At 60.3% G+C, this 26,380-nt stretch overlaps 1 protein-coding gene across 1 annotated transcript in view; it reads right to left on the reverse strand.

Moving 5' to 3' along the window:
• The window catches only part of KMT2B (lysine methyltransferase 2B), a 35,200-nt gene extending 18,834 nt beyond the window's left edge, over nt 1-16,366 (reverse strand). Inside the window, exons 1-15 of the mRNA XM_057414788.1 lie at nt 16,246-16,366; nt 15,018-15,195; nt 13,693-13,748; nt 11,018-11,269; nt 10,402-10,493; nt 9,779-9,877; nt 7,494-7,607; nt 5,311-5,457; nt 4,670-4,762; nt 3,971-4,079; nt 3,086-3,166; nt 1,889-2,004; nt 1,193-1,285; nt 645-743; nt 222-298 (exon numbers count right to left, since the gene is read on the reverse strand). Of these exons, the coding sequence (XP_057270771.1) occupies nt 222-298; nt 645-743; nt 1,193-1,285; nt 1,889-2,004; nt 3,086-3,166; nt 3,971-4,079; nt 4,670-4,762; nt 5,311-5,457; nt 7,494-7,607; nt 9,779-9,877; nt 10,402-10,493; nt 11,018-11,269; nt 13,693-13,748; nt 15,018-15,195; nt 16,246-16,366 (1,727 nt within the window). The remainder of the gene's footprint in view (nt 1-221; nt 299-644; nt 744-1,192; nt 1,286-1,888; nt 2,005-3,085; nt 3,167-3,970; nt 4,080-4,669; nt 4,763-5,310; nt 5,458-7,493; nt 7,608-9,778; nt 9,878-10,401; nt 10,494-11,017; nt 11,270-13,692; nt 13,749-15,017; nt 15,196-16,245) is intronic.
• Nucleotides 16,367-26,380: the final 10,014 nt, after the last annotated feature.

Here is a 26,380-nt window from a genome sequence, read left to right on the forward strand (position 1 = left end):
CATCGACACCCATCGTCACCCATCGTCACCCATCATCACCCATCAGCACCCATCGACACCCATCAGCACCCATCGATACCCATCATCACCCATCAGCACCCATCAGCACCCATCGATACCCATCATCACCCATCAGCACCCATCAACACCCATCAACACCCATCAACACCCATCAACACCCATCAGCACCCATCAGCACCCATCAGCACCCATTGACTCACTCAGGGTCCCCGTCCCCGGGCGGGCGCCAGCGCTTGGGGTCCCGGATGTCAAAGCAGGGGAAGGCTCCGAGCATGAGCTATGGGGCAGTGGGGCACCCATGGGTGCTCCATTGACCCCTGTGGGTGCCCCACTGCCCCTTATGGGTGCTCCACTCACCCCTATGGGTGCCCCACTGCCCCTTATGGGTGCTCCACTCACCCCTATGGGTGCCCCACTGCCCCCTATGGGTGCCCCACTGCCCCTATGGGTGCTCCACTCACCCCTATGGGCACCCCATTGCCCCCTATGGGTGCTCCACTCACCCCTATGGGTGCCCCACTGTCCCCTATGGGTGCCCCATTACCCCCCGTGGGTGCCCCCCTCACTCCATAGCGCCCATGGCTGCCCCCCCCACCCCATAGCACCCATGGGTGCCCCCATACCTGGACGAAGAGCTCGCGGGCGCCGTCGCTTATGGGGCTGCCCCCCATGGGTGCCCCCACCCGCAGCAGCACCCCAATGACGTCCTGGCTGAAGTCCTGCTGCAGAGCACCCATAGAACCCATATAACCCCCAGAGCACCCATAGAGCACCCATGTAACCCCCATAGCACCCCCACAACCCCATAGCACCCACATAACCCCATAGCACCCATACAAACCCCGTAATACCCACAGGACCCATATAACCCCCATAGCACCCCCACAGCACCCATGGGACCCATATAACTCCATAGCACCCATACAACCCCATAGCACCCATATAACCCACATAATCCCTATAGCGCCCATATAACCCGCATAGCACCCATATGACTCCCACAACCCCTCCATTCAATAGCACCCATGGGAACCCCACACACACATAGCACCCATGGGTGCCCTCGCCCCCCCCCCCCCCCCCCCCCCCCCCCATAGCACCTATGGTTCCCCCCCCTCCCATAGCACCCATAGGTGCCCCCCCCCAATAGCACCCATGGGTGCCCCCTCACCACGGAGTCGTAGTGGCCTCCTTCCAGCAGCTCCCCGATGGCTCCCAGGTCGCAGGGGCCTGGGTGCAGCTTCACCCCCCCCCCGGGGGGGCACTGGGGGAGGGTCAGCACCCATGGGTGCCCCCCACCCCATTGGGTGCTCCTCATCCCCAATGTGAACCCCCGACTCCATTGGGTGCCCCCCATCCCCAATGGGTGCCCCCCACCCCATTGGGTGCTCCTCATCCCCAATGTGAATCCCCGACCTCATTGGGTGCCCCCCATCCCCAATGGGTGCCCCCCACCCCATTGGGTGCTCTTCATCCCCAATGGGTACCCCCAACCTCATTGGGTGCCCCCCATCCCCAATGGGTGCCCCCCACCCCATTGGGTGCCCCCCATCCCCAATGGGTGCCCCCCACCCCATTGGGTGCCCCCCATCCCCAGTGGGTGCCCCCGACCCCAATGGGTGCCCCCGACCCCATTGGGTGCCCCCCATCCCCAATGGGTGCCCCCGACCCCATTGGGTGCCCCCCATCCCCAATGGGTATCCCCCACCCCACTGAGTGCCCCCAACCCTATTGAGTGGCCCCCCTGTCGGGTGCCCCCCACCCATGGGTGTCACCCACCCCTATTGGGTGTCACCCACCCCCATTGAGTGCCCCCCCCCATGGGTGCCCCCCACCCATGGGTGCCCCCCCATGGGTGCCCCGGTACCTGATGGCAGTGGCTGAGGGGGGGCCCATGGGGGGAGCGCAGGAGCGCGCCCAGGATGCGCCGCAGCGCCCCCTGCAGGGCCCCGCCCCCATCGGCACCCGGAGCCGCCTCCGCCTCTGGGGGGAGAGAGCACCCATTGACACCCATTGACACCCATTGAGACCCATTGACACCCACTGACACCCATTGACACCCATTGACACCCATTGACACCCATTGAGACCCATTGAGACCCATTGACACCCATTGACACCCATTGAGACCCATTGACACCCACTGACACCCATTGAGACCCATTGACACCCATTGAGACCCATTGACACCCATTGACACCCATTGAGACCCATTGAGACCCATTGACACCCATTAGGACCCATTGACACCCATTAGGACCCATTGAGACCCATTGACATCCATTGACACCCATTGACACCCATTGAGACCCATTGACACCCATTGAGACCCATTGACACCCATTGACACCCAGTGAGACACATTGAGACCCATTGACATCCATTGACACCCATTGAGACCCATTGAGACCCATTGACACCCATTGACACCCATTGAGACCCATTGAGACCCATTGACATCCATTGACACCCATTGAGACCCATTGAGACCCATTGAGATCCATTGAGACCCATTGACACCCATTCCGACCCACTGACACCCATTGAGACCCATTGAGACCCATTGACATCCATTGACACCCATTGACACCCATTGACATCCATTGAGACCCATTGACACCCATTGAGACCCATTGACACCCATTGACACCGACACCCACTGAGACCCATTGAGACCCATTGACCCCCACTGACACCCATTGACCCCCACTGACACCCATTGACACCCATTGATACCCATTGACACCCACTGATACCCACTGGCACCCATTGATACCAATTGACACCCATTGATATCCACTGGCACCCATTGAGACCCATTGACCCCCATTGACCCCCACTGACACCCATTGACCCCCATTGAGACCCATTGATGCCCCCCATTGACCCCATAGCACCCACTGACACCCACTGCACCCATTGACACCCATAGCACCGACACCCATAGCTCCCTGACACCCATAGCACCCACTGACACCCACTGCACCCATTGACACCCATAGCACCCATAGCCCCCATTGACACCCACAGCCCCATTGACGCCCATAGCACCCATGGCTCTCACCGTGGGTGCTGGGTGCAGGCAGGCGCCGGCGGCACTGGGGGCAGCGGGGGAGGGGCGGCTCCTCCCCTCCCCCTCCTCTTCCTCCCCCCCCAACGGGTGCAGACGGGGCAGCAGCGCCCTGGGAGGAGGGGAGAGACCCAGAGCACCCATTGGCACCCATTGATACCTACTGACACCCATTGATACCCATTGACACCCATTGACACCCAGTGACACCCATTGACACCCACTGACACCCATTGACACCCATTGACACCCAGTGACACCCATTAATACCCACTGACACCCATTGACACCCATTGATACCCATTGACACCCATTAATACCCACTGACACCCATTGACACCCATTGACACCCATTGACACCCATTGATACCCACTGACACCCATTGACACCCATTGATACCCGCTGACACCCATTGATACCCGCTGACACCCATTGACACCCATTGATACCCATTAGCACCCACTGACACCCATTGACACCCACTGATACCCATTGGCACCCATTGATACCCACTGACACCCATTGTCACCCATTGATACCCACTGACACCCACTGATACCCATTGGCACCCACTGATACCCATTGGCACCCACTGACACCCATTGACACCCACTGATACCCATTGATACCCATTGGCACCCATTGGCACCCACCGACACCCACAGACCCCCTATAGCACCCATTGACACCCCCCACCACCCATCGCTCCCCCCACCACCCATTGCCCCCCACAGCACCCATAGACTCCCCACAGCACCCACTGCCCCCCATAGCACCCCCACACCCGCATTACCCCCCACACCCCCCATTGCCCCCCTTAGCACCCATAGACCCCCACAGCACCCACAGCCCCCCACAGCACCCATGGGTGCCCTCACCGAGGCGGGCGCAGGGGGGGCAGAGCCCATCCTGGGGCACCCATTCGGGGTCCCCCCCCCGGCCTGGGGTGGCCCCACAGCGCCGGCACCTGGAGCACCCCCAGCACAGCTGCAAGGGACGGGGGGGTCAGTGGGTGCCCCCCACCCATGGGTGCCCCCACAGCACCCATAGGGACCCCATAGGGACCCCATGGAAGCCAGAGGAACCCCATAGAACCCATAGGAACCCCACAAAACCCATGGGGCCACCCCACAGCACCCATAGGGACCCCATAGCACCCATAGGACCACTCCACAACCCCCCCATAGAGCACAACCCACCCACCCCAGCACCCACGGGTGCCCCACCGAGGAACCTTACCCCCCCTATAGCACCCAGAGAACCCCATAGACCACAATGCCCCTCCCCATAGCACCCATAGGGAGATCATACCAACCATGGGACCACCCCATAGCACCCATAGAGACCCCATAGGACCCATGGGACCACCCCATAGCACCCATAGAGACCCCATAGGATCCATGGGACCACCCCATAGCACCCATAGAGACCCCATAGGACCCATGGGACCACCCCATAGGACCCATGGGAGCACCCCATAGCACCCACAGAACCCAACAGACCACACTGCCCCGCCCCATAGCACCCATAGAGCACAATGGCTGCCCCCCCACCCCATAGCACCCATAGGTGCTGACCCAGGTGGTGCCCCGGGGGGGCCGGGGGGGGGCGCTGGGCCCCAGACATGGGGGGTGGAAGCAGCGGCGGCAGCGGCAGCACTCGAGGAGGGGCTGGAACAGAGAGGGGGGCCCTATAGGTGCTATGGGGCGCTATGGGGCTCAATGGGACCCAAGGTCCCCATAGCCTCCCATAGACGCCCACAGCGCCCCATAGAATGCATTGACACCCATAGCACCCAATGGGTCCCAATGCACCCATTGCCCTCCATTACCCCCCGCTGACCCCTCCTCCCCCCACATTGACCCCCTGCTGACCCCCCTTATTGACCCCCCTGACCCCGCCCAACCCCCCCTTATTGACCCCCCGCTGACCCCCCCCCCCCCCCATTGACCCCCGCTGACCCCTCCTCCCCCACATTGACCCCCTGCTGACCCCCCCCCTTATTGACCCCCCGCTGACCCCCCCGCCCCCCCCCCCCATTGACCCCCGCTGACCCCCCTCCCCCCCCCCCCTGCTGACCCCGCTGACCCCGCCCCTCCCCCCATTGACCCCCGTTGCTGACCCCCCCTGACCCCCCTCCCCATTGACCCCCGCTGACCCCGCCCCCTTATTGACCCCCCACTGACCCCCCCCTCCCCCCCATTGACCCCCCGCTGACCTTTCCCGCGCGGCCCCGCCTCCCGCACACGTGACAGCTCCGGCACTGGCGGCAGCTCCAGGCCCCGGCCTGGCCTGGGCCCGGCCCCTCCCCCCGCGCCAGGCAGAACCCGTGGAAAGGCTGACAGCAAATCTGGCAATGGAGGAGCTGGGGGAGGGGTCAGTGGGGCTGGGACCCATAGAGACCCATAGGGACCCATAGAGACACATAGAGACCCATAGAGACCCATAGAGACCCATAGAGACCCATAGGAACCCATAGAGACACATAGAGACCCATAGAGACCCATAGAGACCCATAGAGACCCATAGAGACCCATAGAGACCCATAGAGACACATAGAGACCCATAGAGACACATAGAGACCCATAGAGACACATGGGGGAGAGACCCATAGAGACACATAGGGACCCATAGCAGGCTGACAGCAAATCTGGCAATGGAGGAGCTGGGGGAGACCCAGCGGGCATCAGTGGGGCTGGGACCCATAGAGACCCATAGAGACCCATAGAGACCCATAGAGACCCATAGAGACCCATAGAGACACATAGAGACCCATAGAGACACATAGAGACCCATAGAGACCCATAGAGACCCATAGAGACACATAGAGACCCATAGAGACCCATAGAGACCCATAGAGACCCATAGAGACACATAGAGACCCATAGAGACACATAGGGACCCATAGCAGGCTGACAGCAAATCTGGCAATGGAGGAGCTGGGGGAGGGGTCAGTGGGGCTGGGACCCATAGAGACCCATAGGGACCCATAGAGACACATAGAGACCCATAGAGACCCATAGAGACCCATAGAGACCCATAGGAACCCATAGAGACCCATAGAGACCCATAGAGACCCATAGGAACCCATAGAGACCCATAGAGACCCATAGAGACCCATAGAGACACATAGAGACCCATAGAGACACATAGAGACCCATAGAGACACATAGAGACCCATAGAGACACATAGGGACCCATAGCAGGCTGACAGCAAATCTGGCAATGGAGGAGCTGGGGGAGGGGTCAGCGGGCATCAGTGGGGCTGGGACCCATAGAGACCCATAGAGACCCATAGAGACCCATAGGAACCCATAGAGACCCATAGAGACACATAGAGACCCATAGAGACACATAGGAACCCATAGAGACCCATAGAGACCCATAGAGACCCATAGAGACCCATAGAGACCCATAGGAACCCATAGAGACCCATAGAGACCCATAGAGACCCATAGAGACACATAGGGACCCATAGCAGGCTGACAGCAAATCTGGCAATGGAGGAGCTGGGGGAGGGGTCAGTGGGGCTGGGACCCATAGAGACCCATAGAGACCCATAGAGACCCATAGGGACCCATAGAGACCCATAGAGACCCATAGAGACCCATAGAGACACATAGAGACACATAGGGACCCATAGGGACACAGAGACACATAGTGGGACCCATAGCTTGCCCCATAGCACCCCCCATAGTGTGCCCCATAACACCCCCCACAGCGTGCCCCATAGCGCCCCCCATAGCACACCCCATAGTGCACCCCCTAGCGTGCCCCATAGCACCCCCCATAGCGTGCCCCATAGCACCCCCCATAGTGTGCCCCATAACACCCCCCACAGCGTGCCCCATAACACCCCCCACAGCGTGCCCCATAGCACTCCCCACAGCGTGCCCCATAGCACCCCCCATAGTGTGCCCCATAACACCCCCCACAGCGTGCCCCATAGCACCCCCCACAGCGTGCCCCATAGCACCCCCCATAGTGTGCCCCATAACACCCCCCATAGTGTGCCCCATAGCATGCCCCCCATAGTGCACCCCATATCACCCGCCATAGCGCACCCCATATCACCCCCCATAGCACCCCCCATAGCGTGCCCCACAGCGTGCCCCATAGCGTGCCCCATAGCGTGCCCCATAGCACCCCCCATAGCGTGCCCCATAGCACCCCCCATAGCGTGCCCCCCATAGCGTGCCCCACAGCGTGCCCCATAGCACCCCCCATAGCGTGCCCCATAGCACCCCCCATAGCACCCCCCATAGCGTGCCCCACAGCGTGCCCCATAGCACCCCCCATAGCGTGCCCCATAGCACCCCCCACAGCGTGCCCCATAGCACCCCCCATAGCGTGCCCCACAGCGTGCCCCATAGCGTGCCCCATAGCGCCCCACAGCCTGACCTGGTGCTGGCCCTTGCTGGCGCAGAGCAGGCAGACGAGGGGGGCGCTGACGGGCACGGAGGAGACGATGCTGAGGCCCCCCAGCAGCCACACGTTGTCCAGGGCACTGTCCTCCTATGGGGCACATATGGGGCACGTATGGGGCACGGGTACGGCACGTATAGGGCACGTATAGGGACATACAAGGATGTATAGGGCACGTGTAGGGGGTATAAGGACATATAAGGATGTATAGGGCACATACGGGGGACGTAGAGGGGAATATAGGGACATATAGAGATGTATAGGGCACGTATGGGGATATAAGGACATATAGGGATGCATAGGGCACGTACGGGGGACGTATGGGGATACAGACATATATAAAGATGTATAGGGCACGTATGGGGGATATAAGAACATATAGGGATGCATAGGGCACGTATGGGGGACGTATGGGGATACAGACGTATATAGAGATGTATAGGGCACGTATGGGGGACATATGGGGGATATAAGGACATATAGAAATGTATACGGCACATATGGGGGACATATAGGGGATACAGGGACATATAGGGATGTACAGGGCACATACGGGGGACGTATAGGGGATACAGGGACATATAGAGATGTATAAGGCACGTATGGGGGACGTATAGGGGATATAGGGACATATAGGGATATACAGGGCACATATGGGGGACATATAGGGGGATACAGGGACATACAGAGATGTATAGGGCATGTATGGGGGACGTATAGGGGATATAGGGACATATAGGGATGTATAGGGCACATATGGGGGATGTATAGGCGATATAGGGACATACAGGGATGTATAGGGCACATATGGGGGATGTATAGGGGATATAGGGACATACAAGGATGTATAGGGCACATATGGGGGATGTATAGGGGATATAGGCACATATAAGGATGTATAAGGCACATATAAGGGTGTATAGGGCTTATATAGGGATATACAAACCATGTATAGGGGTGTATAAGACACATATAGGGAAGTATAGGGCGCGTATAGGACACATAGGGAGTATAAGACACGTATACGGGTGTATAGGGCACATATAGGGGACACATAGGGATGTATGTGAGACGCATAGGGGATATATAGGGATCCATAAAGATGTATAGGAAGCACACAGGGATGTATAAGAGACATATACATGCGTATAAGGAATATATAGGAATGCACAGTGAGTATATACGGGTGCACAGGGAATGTATAGGAACGTATAGGGGTGCATAGGGGGCATATAAGAATATATAGGGATACATAGAGAACATACAGGGGTGCATAGGGGATGTATAGGAACGTATAGAACGTATAAGGATGCATAAAGAGCATGTAAGAGTGCATAAAGTACGTATAGGAACGTATAGGAGTGCACAGAGAACATATAGAGATGCATAGGGGACATATGGGGTGCACAGGGAATGTATAGGAACATATAGGGATACATAGGGAACCTATAGGGGTGCATAGGGGATGCATATGGGATGTATATGAGTATATAGGGGTACATAGGGAACGCATAAGGGTGCATAAGAGACGTATAGGGAATGCATAGGGACATAAAAAATGCGATTTTGGGCCATTTTGGGGTGATTTGGGGTCATTTTGGAGTCATTTTTGGGTCATGTTGGGGTGAATTTAGGTCATTTTTGGGTGGTTTGGGGTCATTTTGGCGTGGTTTGGGGGTGATTTGGGGTCATTTTTTGGTGATTTTGGCCCATTTTGGCTCATTTTGGGCCATTTTGGGGTCATTTTAGGGTGATTTTTGGCCATTTAGGGATGATTTTGGGGCCATTTTGGGTCATTTTTTGGGTGATTTTGGCCCATTTTGTGTCATTTGGGGGTGATTTTGGCTCATTTTAGGGTGATTTAGGGGGATTTTGGGTCATTTTGGGGTGATTTTGGGTCATTTTAGGGTGATTTTGGGTCATTTTGGGGTGATTTTGGGTCACTTTGGGGCGATTTTTGGTCATTTTAGGGTGATTTTGGGTCATTTTGGGCGGTTTTGGGTCATTTTAGGTGATTTTGGGTCATTTTGGGTCATTTTGGGGTGATTTTGGGTCATTTTAGGGTGATTTAGGGTGATTTTGGGTCATTTTGGGGTGATTTTTGGTCATTTTAGGGTGATTTAGGGTCATTTTGGGGTGATTTTGGGTCATTTTAGGGTGATTTAGGGTGATTTTGGGTCATTTTGGGGTGATTTTGGGTCATTTTAGGGTGATTTTGGGTCATTTTAGGGTGATTTTGGGCCATTTTGGGCCCCGCTCACCTTGAAGTCCACGCGCACCCGGTGCACCCCATCGCTGGAGCGCCCCTTCCCCGACCACCCATTGTGGGGGGGGGCCAGGGCGCCGGGGGGGCCCCACTCCTATGGGGGGGGAAAGGGGGGTCAGGGAGGGGTCATGACCCCCTGACCCCCCCATTGGGTGCCATTCACACACCCCCCGCCCCCCATAGCACCCATGGTTCCCCTCCCCCATAGCACCCATGGGTGCTCCACACCCCTCCCCCCCAGGGCACCCATGGGTGCTCCCCCCTCTTCCATAGCACCTATGGGTGCTCCCCTGCCATGGGTACCCCCCCCCATAGCACCCATGGGTGCTCCCTACCCCCCCAGCACCCACGGTTCCCTCTCCCCATAGCACCCATGGGTGCACCCCCCCCCAAGCACCCATGGTTCCCCCCCCCCATAGCACCCATGGGTGCTCCCCCCACACCCCCATAGCACCCATGGGTGCTCCCTACCCCCCCAGCACCCACGGTTCCCTCTCCCCATAGCACCCATGGGTGCTCCCCCCCCACCCCCCCCCAAGCACCCATGGTTCCCCCCCCCATAGCACCCATGGGTGCTCCCCCCCCACCCCCCCATAGCACCCATGGGTGCCCCCCCACCTGTGGGTGCCGGCGCCTCGCCCGCAGCTGCAGCAGGGGCTGGAGCGGGGCCCTGCGGGGCCGGGGGGGGTCCAGGTCCTCGGGGGGGGGCTCTGGGGGGCAAAGGGGGTCCCATTGAGCTCCATTGAGCTCCACTGAGCCCCATTGAGAACCATTGAGACCCACTGAGCCCCCATTGAACCCCACTGCCCCCATTGACCCCCCAACTGCCTCCCCCACTTTCTCCCTCCAATTGACCCCATTACCCATCCCCCCCCATTCCCCCCTCACCCCCCCATTCCCATCCCCCCCTCATTCTCTCCATCCCCCCCATCCCGTCCCCCCTTCACCCTCTCCCTCCCCCCATCCAGATCCCCCCCATTGACCCCCATCCCCTCCCCCCTCACCCTCTTCCTCCCCCCCGTTGACCCCCATCCCCCCCAATTGACCCCCATCCCCCCCAATCCCCTCCCCCCTCACCCTCCCCCCCCATTGACCCCCATCCCCCCCATCCCCAACCCCCTCCCCTCTCCATCCGCCCATTGACCCGCATCACCCCCATCCCCTCCCCCCCATTGACCCCCATCCCCACCCCCCTCACCCTCCCACCCATTGACCCCCATCCCCTCCCCCTCACCCTCTCTCCCTCCCCCCCGCTGTCCCCCTCGCCGAGGGGGGGGGGGGGCGCGCGCCTCGCGGAGCGGCGCGGGGGGTGGGGGGAGGGGCGGGGGGAGGGGCAGGGCCCCGGAAGCCTCCGGGGGGGGCGGCCCCTCCCCTCCCCCAGCCCCGCCCCCTCCCCCCCACGTGGGCTCGGCCCCGCCCCCCGCCTCCGCCACGGAGTCCCCGGAGTCCTCCGAGTCCCAGGGGGCGCCACGTGGGGGGCAGCGGCCTATGGGGAGGGGGGGGGCGGTCAGAGCCGGCCCATTGGGACCCATTGAGATCCATTGGGACCCATTGAGATCCATTGATCCCATTGAGCCCCACTGAGCCCCATTGGGACCCATTGAGATCCATTGGGACCCATTGAGCCCCATTGGGACCCACTGAGATCCATTGGGACCCACTGAGCCCCATTGAGCCCCATTGGGACCCATTGAGCTCCATTGATCCCATTGAGCTCCATTGGGACCCACTGAGCTCCATTGGGACCCATTGAGCTCCATTGGGACCCACTGAGCTCCATTGAGCTCCACTGATCCCATTGAGCCCCACTGAGCCCCATTGGGACCCATTGAGCTCCACTGATCCCACTGAGCCCCACTGAGCCCCATTGAGCCACACTGGGACCCATTGATCCCATTGAGCCCCACTGATCCCATTGAGCTCCACTGGGCCCCATTGAGTCCCATTCAGCCCCACTGAGCCCCATTGAGATCCATTGGGCCCCATGCATCCCACTGAGCTCCACTGAGCCCCACTGATCCCCATTGATCCCATTCCCCCCCATTGAGCCCCACTGAGCTCCATTGGGCCCCATGCATCCCACTGAGCCCCACTGATCCCATTCCCCCCCACTGAGCACCATTGGGACCCATTGAGCTCCATTGAGCCCCATTGGGCCCCATGCATCCCACTGAGCCCCACTGAGCCCCATTGATCCCATTCCCCCCCATTGAGCCCTATTAGCCCCCATTGCCCCACATTGCCCGCATGGCCCCCACTGCCCCCCATTGATCCCACTGCCCCTCATTGCCCATTGACTCCCATTGTCCCCCATTGCCCCCCATTGATCCCACTGCCCCTCATTGCCCCCCATTGATCCCACTGCCCCCCATTGCCCATTGACTCCCATGGTCCCCCATTGCCTCCCACTGACTCCCGTTGCCCCCCATTGAGCCCTATGGCCCCCCATTGACTCCCACTGCCCCCCATTGATCCCCACTCACCCCCATTGCCCCCCATTGAGCCCTATAGCCCCCCACTGAGCCCTATGGCCCCCCATTACCTGGGTCCCTCTGTGCCGGTGCTGGGGCCATGTGGCCGGGGGAGGGGGAATGGGGGAGGGGCCAATGGGGGGCGGGGCCAATGGGGGCGGGGTCAATTGGGGGCGGGGTCAATTGATAGGGAGGAGCCAATGGGGGGAGAGAATGTGTGCAGGCCTAAAGAGCTCCCTCAAGTGATCTATGGCACCCATAGCACCCTATGGAGCCCCATAGCAACCATAGCACCCTATGGAACCCCATAGCAACCATAGCACCCTATGGAACCCATAGCACCCTATGGAACCCCATAACAACCATAGCACCCTATGGAGCCCCATAGCAACCATAGCACCCTATGGAACCCCATAGCAACCACAGCACCCTATGGAACCCATAGCACCCTATGGAACCCATAGCACCCTATGGAACCCCATAACAACCATAGCACCCTATGGAGCCCCATAGCAACCATAGCACCCTATGGAACCCCATAGCAACCATAGCACCCTATGGAACCCCATAGCAACCATAGCACCCTATGGAACCCATAGCACCCTATGGAACCCCATAACAACCATAGCACCCTATGGAGCCCCAGAGCAACCACAGCACCCTATGGAACCCCATAGCACCCATGGCACCCCATGGAACCCCATAGCAACCACGGCACGCTATGGAACCCCATAGCACCCATAGCACGCAATGAAACCCCATAGCACCCATGGTACCCTATGGAACCCCATAGCACCCATGGCACCCTATGGAACCCCATAGCACCCATGGCACCCTATGGAACCCCATAGCATCCACAGCACCCTATGGAACCCCATAGCACCCACAGCACCCTATGGAACCCCATAGCACCCATAGCCCCTGTAGCACCCATAGCCCCCATAGCATCCACAGCACCCATAGCCCCCACAGCACCCATAGCCCCCATAGCACCCACAGCCCCCATAGCATCCACAGCACCCATAGCCCCCACAGCACCCATAGCACCCATAGCCCCCACAGCACCCATAGCACCCATATCACCCACAGCACCCATAGCACCCATAGCCCCCACAGCACCCATAGCCCCCACAGCACCCATAGCACCCATAGCACCCATAGCCCCTTGAGCACCCATAGCCCCCATAGCACCCACAGCCCCCATAGCACCCACAGCCCCCACAGCACCCACAGCACCCATAGCCCCCACACCACCCACAGCACCCATAGCACCCATAGCCCCCACAGCACCCATAGCCCCCACAGCACCCATAGCACCCATAGCCCCCACAGCACCCATAGCCCCCACAACACCCACAGCACCCATAGCACCCATAGCCCCCACAGCACCCATAGCACCCATAGCCCCCACAGCACCCATAGCACCCACAGCCCCCACCTTTCTGCGCCAGCCGCTCCATCTTCCTCGCCTCGATCTTGTCGCACTTACGGTACCTGGGGGGGGAGCACCCATGGGTGGGGGGGCACCCAATGCCCCATAGTGTGCCCCATAGCACAGCCTACAGCATGCCCCATAGCACACCCCAGAGCTCCCCTACCCATAGTACCCCCCATAGCACCCACAGCACACCCTAAAGCACCCCTAGCATACCCCATAGCACCTATAACACACCCCATGGCACCCATAACACACCCCAGAGCACCCATAACACAGCCCATAGCAGTCATAGGGCACCCATAACCCCCCATATTCCCCCCATACCCCACCCCATATCCCCCATATCCCCTCCATATCTCCCATATCCCACCCCATATCCCCTGTATCCCCCCATAACACCCCCCATATCTCACCCCATATCCCTGCCCCACACCGCCCCATATCCCCCCCATATTCCACTCCATATCCCCCCATAACACCCCCCATATCCCACCCCATATCCCCCATATCTCCCCATATCCCCCATATCCCACCCCATATCCCCCCCACCATAACACCCCCTATATCCCACCCCATATCCCCCATATCCCCCCTCATATCCCCCATACCCCCCCATAACACCCCCCATATCCCCCCACATCCCCCCATATCCCACACCATACCCCCCATATCCCCACCTGTATCCCCCATATCCCCCCATAACACCCCCCATATCCCACCCCATATCCCTCCCTACACCCCCCATTATCCCCACATCCTGCCCCATATCCCACCCCATATCCCCCCCATAGCACCCCATATCCCCCCCATATCCCACCCCATATTCCCCCATACCCCCATGTCCCCCATACCCCCCCATATTCCCCCCACACCCCACCCCATATCCCCCCATATCCTCCTCATTATCCCACCCCATAACCCCCCATATCCCCCATATTCCACCCCATATCCCCCCCATATCCCCCCATATCCCCCCATACCCCCGCCTGTATCACCCATATCCCCCTCATACCCCCCATATCCCACCCCATATCCCCCCTATCCCCCCATAACCCCCAATATCCCTCCCTACACCCCCCCATGATCCCACCCCACATCCCGCCCCATATCCCACCCCATATCCCCCCCATAGCACCCCATATCCCCCCCATATCCCCCCCATAACACCCCCCATATCCCCCCCATATCCCCCCCATCCCCCCCTATACCCCCCCATATCCCCCCCCATAACCCCCCCATATCCCCCCCATAACCCCCCCCCCATATCCCCCATAACACCCCCCATATCCCGCCCCACAGCGCCCCACAGCGCCCCCCAGCCTCACACGCAGCACTGCTTCTTGGTGTTGGGCCCCCCGAACTTGGGCTTGTCCCTGCAGTTGGCGCATGCGCCGCAGTCGTGGGCCCGGCGGCAGCCGCGGCACCGCCCGCAGCGCGCCTGGCGGTTCTTCCGCGCCACGCCAGGGGCGCCCCGGCGCCAGAGCGCGCGAAACGGGGCGGGGCCTGGGAGACAGGGGGCGGGGCCTGGGAGCCACGGGGCGGGGCCTCGGAGCAGCGCGGGGGCTGGGCTGGGGAAAGGGGAGAGAGGGGGGGGTTAAAGGGGGGGTATTATGGGATGGAGGGGGGTATTATGGGATGGATGGGGGGGTATTATGGGATGGAGGGGGGTATTATGGGATGGAGGGGGGGTATTATGGGATGGAGGGGGGGTATTATGGGATGGAGGGGGGTATTATGGGATGGAGGGGGGGTGTTATGGGATGGAGGGGGGTATTATGGGATGGAGGGGGGTATTATGGGATGGAGGGGGGGTATTATGGGATGGAGGGGGTATTATGGGATGGATGGGGGGGTATTATGGGATGGAGGGGGGTATTATGGGATGGAGGGGGGTATTATGGGATGGGAAGGGTAACACGGACACACGGGCACAGGGAACATACAACAGGGATACACGTGGGTCCCTATGGATCCCTATGGATCTCTATGGATCCCCATGGATCCCAATGGCTATAGACATGGATCCCAATGGATATGGACATGGATCCCAATGGATCCCTACGGATCCCCATGGATCCCAATGGATCCCTATGGATATGGACATGGATCCCTATGGATTCCCCATGGGTCCCAATGGATATGGACATGGATCCCCATGGATCCCCAAGGATCCCCATGGATCCCTATGGATATGGACATGGATCCCTATGGATCCCCCATGAGCCCCAATGGATATGGACATGGATCCCTATAGATCCCAATGGATCCCCATGGATCCCTATGGATACGGACATGGATCCCAATGGATACGGACATGGATCCCTATGGATCCCCATGGATCCCTACGGATCCCTATGGATATGAACATGGATTCCAATGGATCCCTATGGATCCCCATGGATCCCTACGGATCCCTATGGATATGAACATGGATTCCAATGGATCCCTATGGATCCCCATGGATCCCCATGGATCCCCATGGATCCCTATGGATCCCCATGGATCCCAATGGGTCCCCACGTGTCCCAGTGGCCCCCCCGGCTCCAGCCCTACCTGGGGGGGGGCTCCGGCTCCTCCTGGGCTCGCTCTCGGGGCCGGGGGCTCGGGACAGGGCGGGGAGAGAGCAGCGGCCTCCAGCAGGGGGCGCCTGCAGAGAGCACCCATGGACACCCATTGGCACCCATTGACATCCATTGACACCCATTGAAACCCATTGAAACCCATTGACATCTATTGACACCCACTGATACCCATTGACACCCATTGAAACCCACTGACACCCATTGATACCCACTGACACCCACTGATACCCATGGACACCCACTGATACCCATTGACACCCATTGAAACCCATTGACACCCATTGATACCCACTGACACCCACTGATACCCATGGACACCCACTGATACCCATTGAAACCCACTGACACCCATTGATACCCATTGACACCCACTGACACCCATTGACACCCATTGACATCCATTGATACCCATTGATACCCACTGATACCCATTGATACCCATGGACACCCATTGATACCCATTGACACCCATTGACACCCATTGACACCCACTGATACCCACTGATACCCACTGACACCCATGGACACCCATTGACACCCATTGATACCCACTGACACCCACTGATACCCATTGATACCCACTGACACCCATTGATACCCACTGACACCCATGGACACCCATTGATACCCACTGACACCCACTGATTCCCATTGACACCCATTGACACCCATTGAGACCCACTGACACCCATTGATACCCATGGACACCCATTGATACCCATTGACATCCATTGATACCCATTGAGACCCATTGACACTCACTGATACCCATTGATAACCACTGACACCCATGGACACCCATTGATACCCACTGACATCCATTGATACCCATTGACACCCACTGCTACCCATTGACACCCACTGCTACCCATTGACACCCATGGATATCCATTGACACCCACTGACTCCCATTGACACCCAATGACACCCATAGCACCCACTGACACCCCTTCACCACCCACCGACATCCATAGCACCCATTGAGCACCCATAAAACCCAATGACCCCCAAAGCATCCATTTACACCCATAGCACCCACTAACACCCACAGGACCCACTGCCACCCATAGCACCCACTGCCCACCCATCAAACCCCATAACACCTATTTACACCCGTAGCACCCATTGCACCCCCACAGCACCCATTGACATTAATAGCACCCATTTACATCCATAGAATGGATTGTCCACCCATAACACCCACGGAACACTCATAGCACCCACTGACCGCCCATAGCACCCATTGACCACCCTTATCACCCACTGACACCCATAGCACCCACTGACCACCCTTATCACCAACTGACACCCATAGAACCCACTGACCACCCATAGCACCCATTGACCACCCTTATCACCAACTGACACCCATAGCACCCATTGACCAGCCACAGAGCTCATCGACCCCCATAGCACCCATTGACACTCATACAACCCATTGCCCCCCATAGCACCCATGGGTGCCCCCAGCACCCACCTGTGGGTCTCCAGGCCCCCCCTCAGGCTCCTCCAGCTCTTTGGGTCCATCTCCTGCTGACACCTAAAGGGGGGGAGGGGGGGTGAGACCCAAACCAGGGCCCAGCACCCATGGGTGCCCCCAAAAGTGGGTGGGGGTCCCATGGGTGCCATTGGGGGGTCCCTATGGGTTGGAGCTCCCACGGGTGCCATTGGGGGTTCCCTATGGGTGGGTGGGATCCCATGGGTGCCACTGGGTGCTCACCATGGGTGGGTGGGGGGGGTCCCATGGGTGCCATTGGGTGCTCACCATGGGGGGGGGGTGGGGGGGTCCCATGGGTGCCAGTGGGTGCTCACCATGGGTGGGGGGTGGGGGGGTCCCATGGGTGCCAGTGGGTGCTCACCATGGGTGGGGGGTTCCCATGGGTGCCATTGGGTGCTCACCATGGGTGGGTGGGGGGGGGGGGTCCCATGGGTGCCATTGGGTGCTCACCATGGGTGGGGGGTGGGGGGGGTCCCATGGGTGCCATTGGGTGCTCACCATGGGTGGGGGGGTCCCGTGGGTGCCATTGGGTGCTCACCATGGGGGGGGGGGTCCCATGGGTGCCATTGGGTGCTCACCATGGGTGGGTGGGGGGTCCCATGAGTGCCATTGGGTGGGGGGGTGGGGTCCCATGGGTGCCATTGGGTGCTCACCATGGGTGGGGGGGTCCCATGGGTGCCATTGGGTGCTCACCATGGGTGGGTGGGAGGGTCCCATGGGTGCCATTGGGTGCTCACCATGGGTGGGTGCCATCGGCACCGGTCGATGGAGTCCAGCTGCACCCGGGCCCTGCTCAGGAGGCTGTAGACCCGCGCCATGTCATCGATGACGTCACCGCCCTCCTTGGTGACGTCACCGCCCTCCCTGCTGACGTCATCGAAGCGGGGCAGGGCCAAGTGGTTGGGGAAGGGCCGCCGGGCGCCGCCATTGGTGGAGGCGGCTTCCGGGTGGGGGGCGGCCCCTGCTGCCTCGGCGGTGACGTCACCGGGGGGCGGGGCCGTGACGTCAGCCTCGCCCTCGCCCAGCGATTGGTAGATGCGGAGGTGGGCGGGGCCCGGCGTGAAGCGGGGGGCCCGGAGCAAGGGGCGGCGGGGGGGTCGGGGCCTGACGTCACCAGGGGGGGCTGTGACGTCACCAACGGGGTCTGTGACGTCATCGATAGGTGTCCTGACGTCACCGGCGGGGCCTCTGACGTCACCAACGGGGGGAGTGATGTCACTGCTGGGGATCCTGATGTCATCAAGGAGAGTCCTGATGTCACCAATGGGGTCTCCGACGTCACCAACGGAGTCTCTGATGTCATCAGTGGGGGCCCTGATGTCACCAATGGGGTCTCCGACGTCACCAACGGAGTCTCTGATGTCATCAGCAAGGGCCCTGATGTCACCGGTGGGGTCTCTGACGTCACCGGTGGGGTCTCTGACGTCATCAGCGAAGGTCCTGACGTCACCAATGAGATCTCTGACGTCACCGACAGGGATAATGATGTCACTAACGAGGGTCCTGATGTCACCAATGGGGATCCAGATGTCACCAATGGGGATCCAGATGTCACCAATGGGGATCCAGATGTCACCAATGGGGGTCCTGACGTCACCAATGGGGGTCCTGATGTCACCAATGGGGATCCGGATGTCACCAATGGGGTCTCTGACATCACCAATGGGGGTAGTGATGTCATCAATGGGGGTCTGATGTCACCAATGGGGGTCCTGACGTCACCAATGGGGGTTCTGATGTCACCAATGGGGGTTCTGATGTCACCAATGGGGGTCCTGACGTCACCAATGGGGGTTCTGATGTCACCAATGGGGGTCCTGACGTCACCAATGGGGGTCCTGACGTCACCAACGGGGGTTCTGATGTCACCAATGGGGGTCCTGACGTCACCAACGGGGGTCCTGATGTCATCAATGGGGGTTCTGATGTCACCAATGGGGGTCCTGATGTCATCAATGGGGGTTCTGATGTCACCAATCGCGCCTTTGACGTCACCAATGGGCTCTCTGATGTCACCGATGAGGGGAGTGACGTCATTAATGGGGTCCCTGATGTCATCGGTGGGGTCTCTGACGTCACCAGTGCGGGTCGTGATGTCACCAACAGAGCCTCTGACGTCACCAGTGAGGGTCCTGACGTCACTGGTGGGGTCTCTGACGTCACCAGTGGGGGTCCTGAGGTCACCTGAGCGTCGCCGCACGCCATTGGAGCATCCTCGGTGACGTCACCGCCACCCCTGATGACGTCACGTCCGGGGCGGGGGGAGCTCCACCGGAAGGTGGCCTCGCGCAGGATGGCCCGGCGGGGGGGGGCACCCATGGGTGCCAATGGGGTGACCCCATTGGGTGTCAGGGCGAATCCAATGGGCGTCAGGGTGACCCGGCAGGGCGTCAGGGTGACAGCGAGGGGATGGGTGACACCCATGGGTGCTGGTGGGTGGGTCAATGGGTGCTGGGGTGTCAATGGGGGTGTCGCAGGGGCACCCATGGGTGCTGGGGTGTCAATGGGGGGTGTCGCAGGAGCACCCATGGGTGCTGAGGTGTCACTCACAGGTCCTGAGCTGTCACCCATGGGTGCTGTGGGGTCCACCCTGCTGTCACCCACGGGTGCTGTGGGGTCCATCCTGGTGTCACCCACAGGTGCTGTGGGGTCCATCCTGCTGTCACCCATGGGTGCTGTGGGGTCCATCCTGCTGTCACCCATGGGTGCTGTGGGGTCCACCCTGCTGTCACCCATGGGTGCTGTGGGGTCCATCCTGCTGTCACCCATGGGTGCTGTGGGGTCCATCCTGCTGTCACCCATGGGTGCTGTGGGGTCCATCCTGCTGTCACCCATGGGTGCTGTGGGGTCCATCCTGCTGTCACCCATGGGTGTTGAGGGGTCCCCGCCGGTGTCACCCATGGGTGCTGTGGTTTCACTGCTGGGGTCACCCATGGGTGCTGTTGGCTCTCTCCTGGTGTCACCCATGGGTGCTACGGTGTCACTCTCGGCTCCCATAGCAGCACCCATGGGTGCCAGGCTCCCCCTTGCGGTGTCACCCATGGGTGCTGTGGGCTCCCTCCTGGTGTCACTCCCAGATCCCAAGGTGTCCCCCATGGGTGCCAGGGTCTCCCTCCCAGCAGCACCCATGGGTGCTATGGCGTCACCCATCAGTCTCAAGCTGTCACCCATGGGTGCTGTTGTTGTCTCCCCGCCATCAGCACCCATGGGTGCCGCGGTCTCCCCTCCAACAGCACCCATGGGTGCCGCGGTCTCTCCTCCATCAGCACCCATGGGTGCCGTGATCTCCCCTCCATCAGCACCCATGGGTGCCGCGGTCTCCCCTCCATCAGCACCCATGGGTGCCGTGATCTCCCCTCCATCAGCACCCATGGGTGTCGGGGTCTCCCCTCCATCAGCACCCATGGGTGCTCCCGCCACAGCACCCATGGGTGCTGCGGTCTCCCCTCCATCAGCACCCATGGGTGGCGCCGCGGTCTCCCCTCCATCAGCACCCATGGGTGTCGGGGTCTCCCATCCATCAGCACCCATGGGTGCCCCCGCCACAGCACCCATAGGCGCCGCGGTCTCCCCTCCATCAGCACCCATGGGTGGCGCCGCGGTCTCCCCTCCATCAGCACCCATGGGTGCCCCCCCCGCAGCACCCATGGGTCCCCCCCCCCCCCCCCGCCCCCCCCCCCCCGCCCCCTCCTCCCCCCGCCCCCCCCGCTTGGGGGGAGAGGGGGAGGGGGAAAGCGGGGGGAGGGGGGAGGAGGGGGGAGGGGGAGCCCCGTGGGTGCCTGTGGGGAGGGGGAGGGGAGAGAGAGAGAGAAGTGAGGGGGGGAGGGGCTCAAAGGGGGAGGGGCTTAAAGGGGGAGGGGGCGGGGCCTGCACTGACCTCGCAGGGAGCGGCGGGGGGGGCGGCGAGGGGGGGTGATGTCATCGGGGGGGAAGCCCAGGAACTCCTCCTATTGGTGGAGAGCAGCGTGAGCCACGCCCAGCAGGCCACGCCCCCTATAACTGCCCCATAACTGCCCCCCATTGACCCACAATTGTCCCCATTGACCCGCAACAGCCCCCATTGACCCCCAACTGCCCCACATTGACCCACAACTGCCCCCCATTGACCCACAACTGCCCCCCATTGACCCACAATTGTCCCCATTGACCCGCAACTGCCCCCTGACCCCCAACTGCCCCCCACTGACCCACAACTGCCCCACATTGACCCACAACTGCCCCCCATTGACCCACAATTGCCCCACATTGACCCACAATTGCCCCCATTGACCCGCAACTGCCCCCTGACCCCCAACTGCCCCCATTGACCCCCAACTGCCCCCCCATTGACCCCCAACTGCCCCCCCATTGACCCCCAACTGCCCCCACTGACCCATAACTGCCCCCCCATTGAACCATAACTGCCCCATAACTGCACTCGTTGCCCCGTAACTACCCCCCATTACCCCAAACTGCCCTCGTTGACCCACAACTGCCCCCCACTGACCCATAAGTGCCCCATAACTGCTCCCCATTGCCCCACAACTGCCCATTGACCCGCCACTGCCTCACAACTGCCTTCACTGACCCACAATTGACCCACAACTGCCCCATAACCGCATCCATTGCCCCATAACTGCATCCATTGCCCCATAACTTCCCCCATTGACCCAGAGTTGCCCCTCATTGACCCATAATTGCTCCCTTGGCCACAACACTGCCCCCATTGTCCAACAACTGCCCCCATTGCCCCATAACTGCCCCACATCTGTCCCATAACCACTCCCCATTACCCCATAATGGCAACTATTGCCCCACAACTGCCCCCCATTGACCCACAATTGCCCCCATTGCCCCACAACTGCCCCATAACCGCCCTTCATTGCCCCATAACCGCCCCCATTGCCCCATAACCATCCCACAACTACCCCTCATTGACCCATAACTGCCCTTCATTGTCCCCCAACTGTCCCACATTTGACCCACAACTGCCCCATAACTGCCCCCCATTTGACCCACAACTGCCCCTCACTGACCCATAGCTCCCCCTCATTGCCCCATAACTCCCCCCCATTGACCCATACCTGCCCCATAACTCCCCCCCATTGCCCCATAACTCCCCCCATTGACCCATACCTGCCCCATAACTCCCCCCCATTGCCCCATAACTCCCCCCATTGACCCATACCTGCCCCATAACTCCCCCCATTTACCCATACCTGCCCCATAACCACCCGTCATTGACCCATAACTGTCCCTCATTGACCCATAAGTGCCCCATAAGTCCTCCTCAATGCCCCATAACCACCCCTCATTGACCCATAACTGTCCCTCATTGGCCCATAAGTGCCCCATAACCACCCCTGACTGACCCATAATTGCCCCATAACTCCTCCTCAATGCCCCATAACCACCCCCATTGACCCATAACCACCCCTCACTGACCGATAACCACCCCTCATTGCCCCATAACTGCCTCTCATTGACCCATAACTGGGTCTCATTCACCCGTAACTGCCCCATAACCACCCCTCATTGCCCCATAAGTGCCCCGTAAGTCCTCCTCAATGCCCCATAACCACCCCCATTGACCCATAACCACCCCTCACTGACCGATAACCACCTCTCTTTGCCCCATAACTGGGTCTCATTCACCCGTAACTGCCCCATAACCACCCCTCATTGCCCCATAACTGGGTCTCATTGACCCGTAACTGCCCCATACCCACCCCTCATTGACCCATAACTGCCCCATAACTCCTCCTCAATGCCCCCTAACCACCCCTCATTGCCCCATAACTGCCTCTCATTGACCCATAACTGCCCCATGACTCCTCCTCAATGCCCCCTAACCACCCCTCATTGCCCCATAACTGCCTCTCATTGACCCATAACTGCCCCATAACCACCCCTCATTGACCCATAACTGCCCCATAACTCCTCCTCAATGCCCCATAACCACCCCTCATTGCCCCATAACTGGGTCTCATTGACCCGTAACTGCCCCATACCCACCCCTCATTGACCCATAACTGCCCCATAACTCCTCCTCAATGCCCCCTAACCACCCCTCGTTGCCCCGTAACTGCCTCTCATTGACCCATAACTGCCCCATCACTCCTCCTCAATGCCCCCTAACTGCCTCTCATTGACCCATAACTGCCCCATGACTCCTCCTCAATGCCCCCTAACCACCCCTCATTGCCCCATAACTGCCTCTCATTGACCCATAACTGCCCCATAACCACCCCTCGTTGCCCCATAACCACCCCTCATTGCCCCATACCTGCCCCATAACTCCCCCCCACAGCTGCCCCACAACCTCCCCCTTTCCCCCCCCCCCTCTCCTCACCGTCCTCCTCCTCCTCCCTCCTCCCTCTCCGAGCAGGGCCCGCAGGCGCCGGAGCCCCCCGGCCAGGCCCAGCAAGGCCGCGAGGGTCGGATCGGAGCCGGCGGCGGGGCCCGGCGGGGCCAAGAGCGGGGTCCGGGCCCTGGGGGCCGGGGGAGGCCGGGCCGGGCCCCGCGGAGGCCGCGCGGGGAAGCGGCCTCGGCCCGGAGCGGAGCCGGGCCCGGCGGAGGCTCCGCCGCCCGCCGCCATCTTGGCGCTCTGAGGGAAGGCCAGCGGGAGGGGCGTGGCTAAAGGGGAGCGGGCGGCGCTGATTGGCGGAGAAGGGGCGGGGGGGCGTTGCTAAAGCGGGGAGGATGGCGCTGATAGGAGGAGACGCGCGGGGCGTGGCTGAAGAGGCGCGGGCGGCGCTGATTGGCGGAGCAACGGGGGCGGGGATAAAAGGTAGAGGGCGGTGCTGATAGGCGGAGACACAGAGGCGGGGCTAAAGGGGCCAGGACGATGCTTATAGGCGGAGCCACGGGGGGGCGTGGCTAAAGGGGAGCTGGCAGCGCTGATTGGCGGAGCCACGGGGGCGCGGTTAAATGGGAGTGGGCGGTGCTCCCGGGAGGGCGTGGCTAAAGGGGCGCGGAAGGCGCTGATAGGCGGAGCCACAGGGGGCGTGACTAAAGGGCGCTCTATGGGTCCCTATGGGGGGTTTGGGTCCCTATGGGGTGCTGTGGGTGCCTATGGGGGGTTTGGGGTCCCTATGGGGTGCTGTGGGTCCCTATGGGGGGTTTGGGGTCCCTATGGGGTGCTGTGGGTCCCTATGGGGGTTTGGGTTCCTATGGGGTGCTGTGGGTCCCTATGGGGGTTTGGGTCCCTATGGGGTGCTGTGGGTCCCTATGGGGGTGATAGGGGTCCCACAGGGGGTAATGGGGTCCCTATAGTGGACAATGGGGGCCCTATAGGGGATAATGGGGGGTGATGGGACTCTATGGGGGTGCAATGGGTCCCTATAGGGGTGCTGTGGGTCCCTATGGGGTACTGTGGGTACCTATAGGGATGGTATGGGTCCCTATGGGGGTGCTGTGGGTCCCTTTGGGGTGCTGTGGGACCCTATAGGGATACTGTGCATCCCTATGGGGGTGCTGTGGGTCACTATGTGGATGCTATGGGTCCCTATAGGGGTGCTATGGGTCCCTATGTGGATGCTATGGGTCCCTATAGGGGTGCTATCGGTCCCTATGTGGATGCTATGGGTCCCTATAGGGGTGCTATGGGTCACTATGTGGATGCTATGGGTCCCTATAGGGGTGCTATCGGTCCCTATGTGGATGCTATGTGTCCCTATAGGGGTGCTATGGGTCCCTATGTGGATGCTATGGGTCCCTATAGGGGTGCTATGGGTCACTATGTGGATGCTATGGGTCCCTATAGGGGTGCTATGGGTCACTATGTGGATGCTATGGGTCCAAATGGGGTGCTATGGGTCCCTATGTGGATGCCATGGGTCCCTATAGGGGTTCTATGGGTCCCTATAGGGCTCTTTCTGGCCCCTGTACCCCATAGGGGCCCCCCCATCCATTCCCATTCCCGTCCCCCCCCGCATTCCCCGCATTCCTCAGCAGCCAATCAGCGCCCGGCCGAGGGGCGGGGCCACCCTTAGCCCCGCCCCCCTCCATAGGGAACCCAGCGCTGTGGGGGGGCCCCCCCCAGACCGGACCAGACCATGGTGGGGGTTGGAGGGGGGGCAATCGGGGGGGTAAATGGGGCTATGGGGCGGTCTATGGGGGTAAATGGGGTAAATGTGGGGTAAATGGGGTCCTATGGGGGGTAAATGGGGGTCTATGGGGTAAATGAGGGGTAAATGGGGACCTATGGGGGGTAAATGGGGGTCTATGGGGTAAATGTGGGGTAAATGGGGTCCTATGGGGGTAAATGGGGGTCTATGGGGTAAATGTGGGGTAAATGGGGGTCTATGGGGGGTAAATGGGGGTCTATGGGGGTAAATGAGGGGTAAATGGGGTCCTATGGGGGGTAAATGGGGGTCTACAGGGGGTAAATGGGGGTCTATGGGGTGAATGTGGGGTAAATGGGGACCTATGGGGGGTAAATGGGGGTCTATGGGGTAAATGTGGGGTAAATGGGGTCCTATGGGGGGTAAATGGGGGTCTATGGGGTAAATGTGGGGTAAATGGGGTCCTATGGGGGGTAAATGGGGGTCTATGGGGTAAATGTGGGGTAAATGGGGTCCTATGGGGGGTAAATGGGGGTCTATGGGGTAAATGTGGGGTAAATGGG

The sequence above is a fragment of the Pezoporus wallicus genome, unplaced genomic scaffold, assembly GCF_028554395.1.
Source record: "Pezoporus wallicus isolate ANWC-B61680 ecotype Strahan unplaced genomic scaffold, APGP_CSIRO_Pwel_v1 contig_11979, whole genome shotgun sequence".
Lineage (NCBI taxonomy): Eukaryota > Metazoa > Chordata > Aves > Psittaciformes > Psittacidae > Pezoporus > Pezoporus wallicus.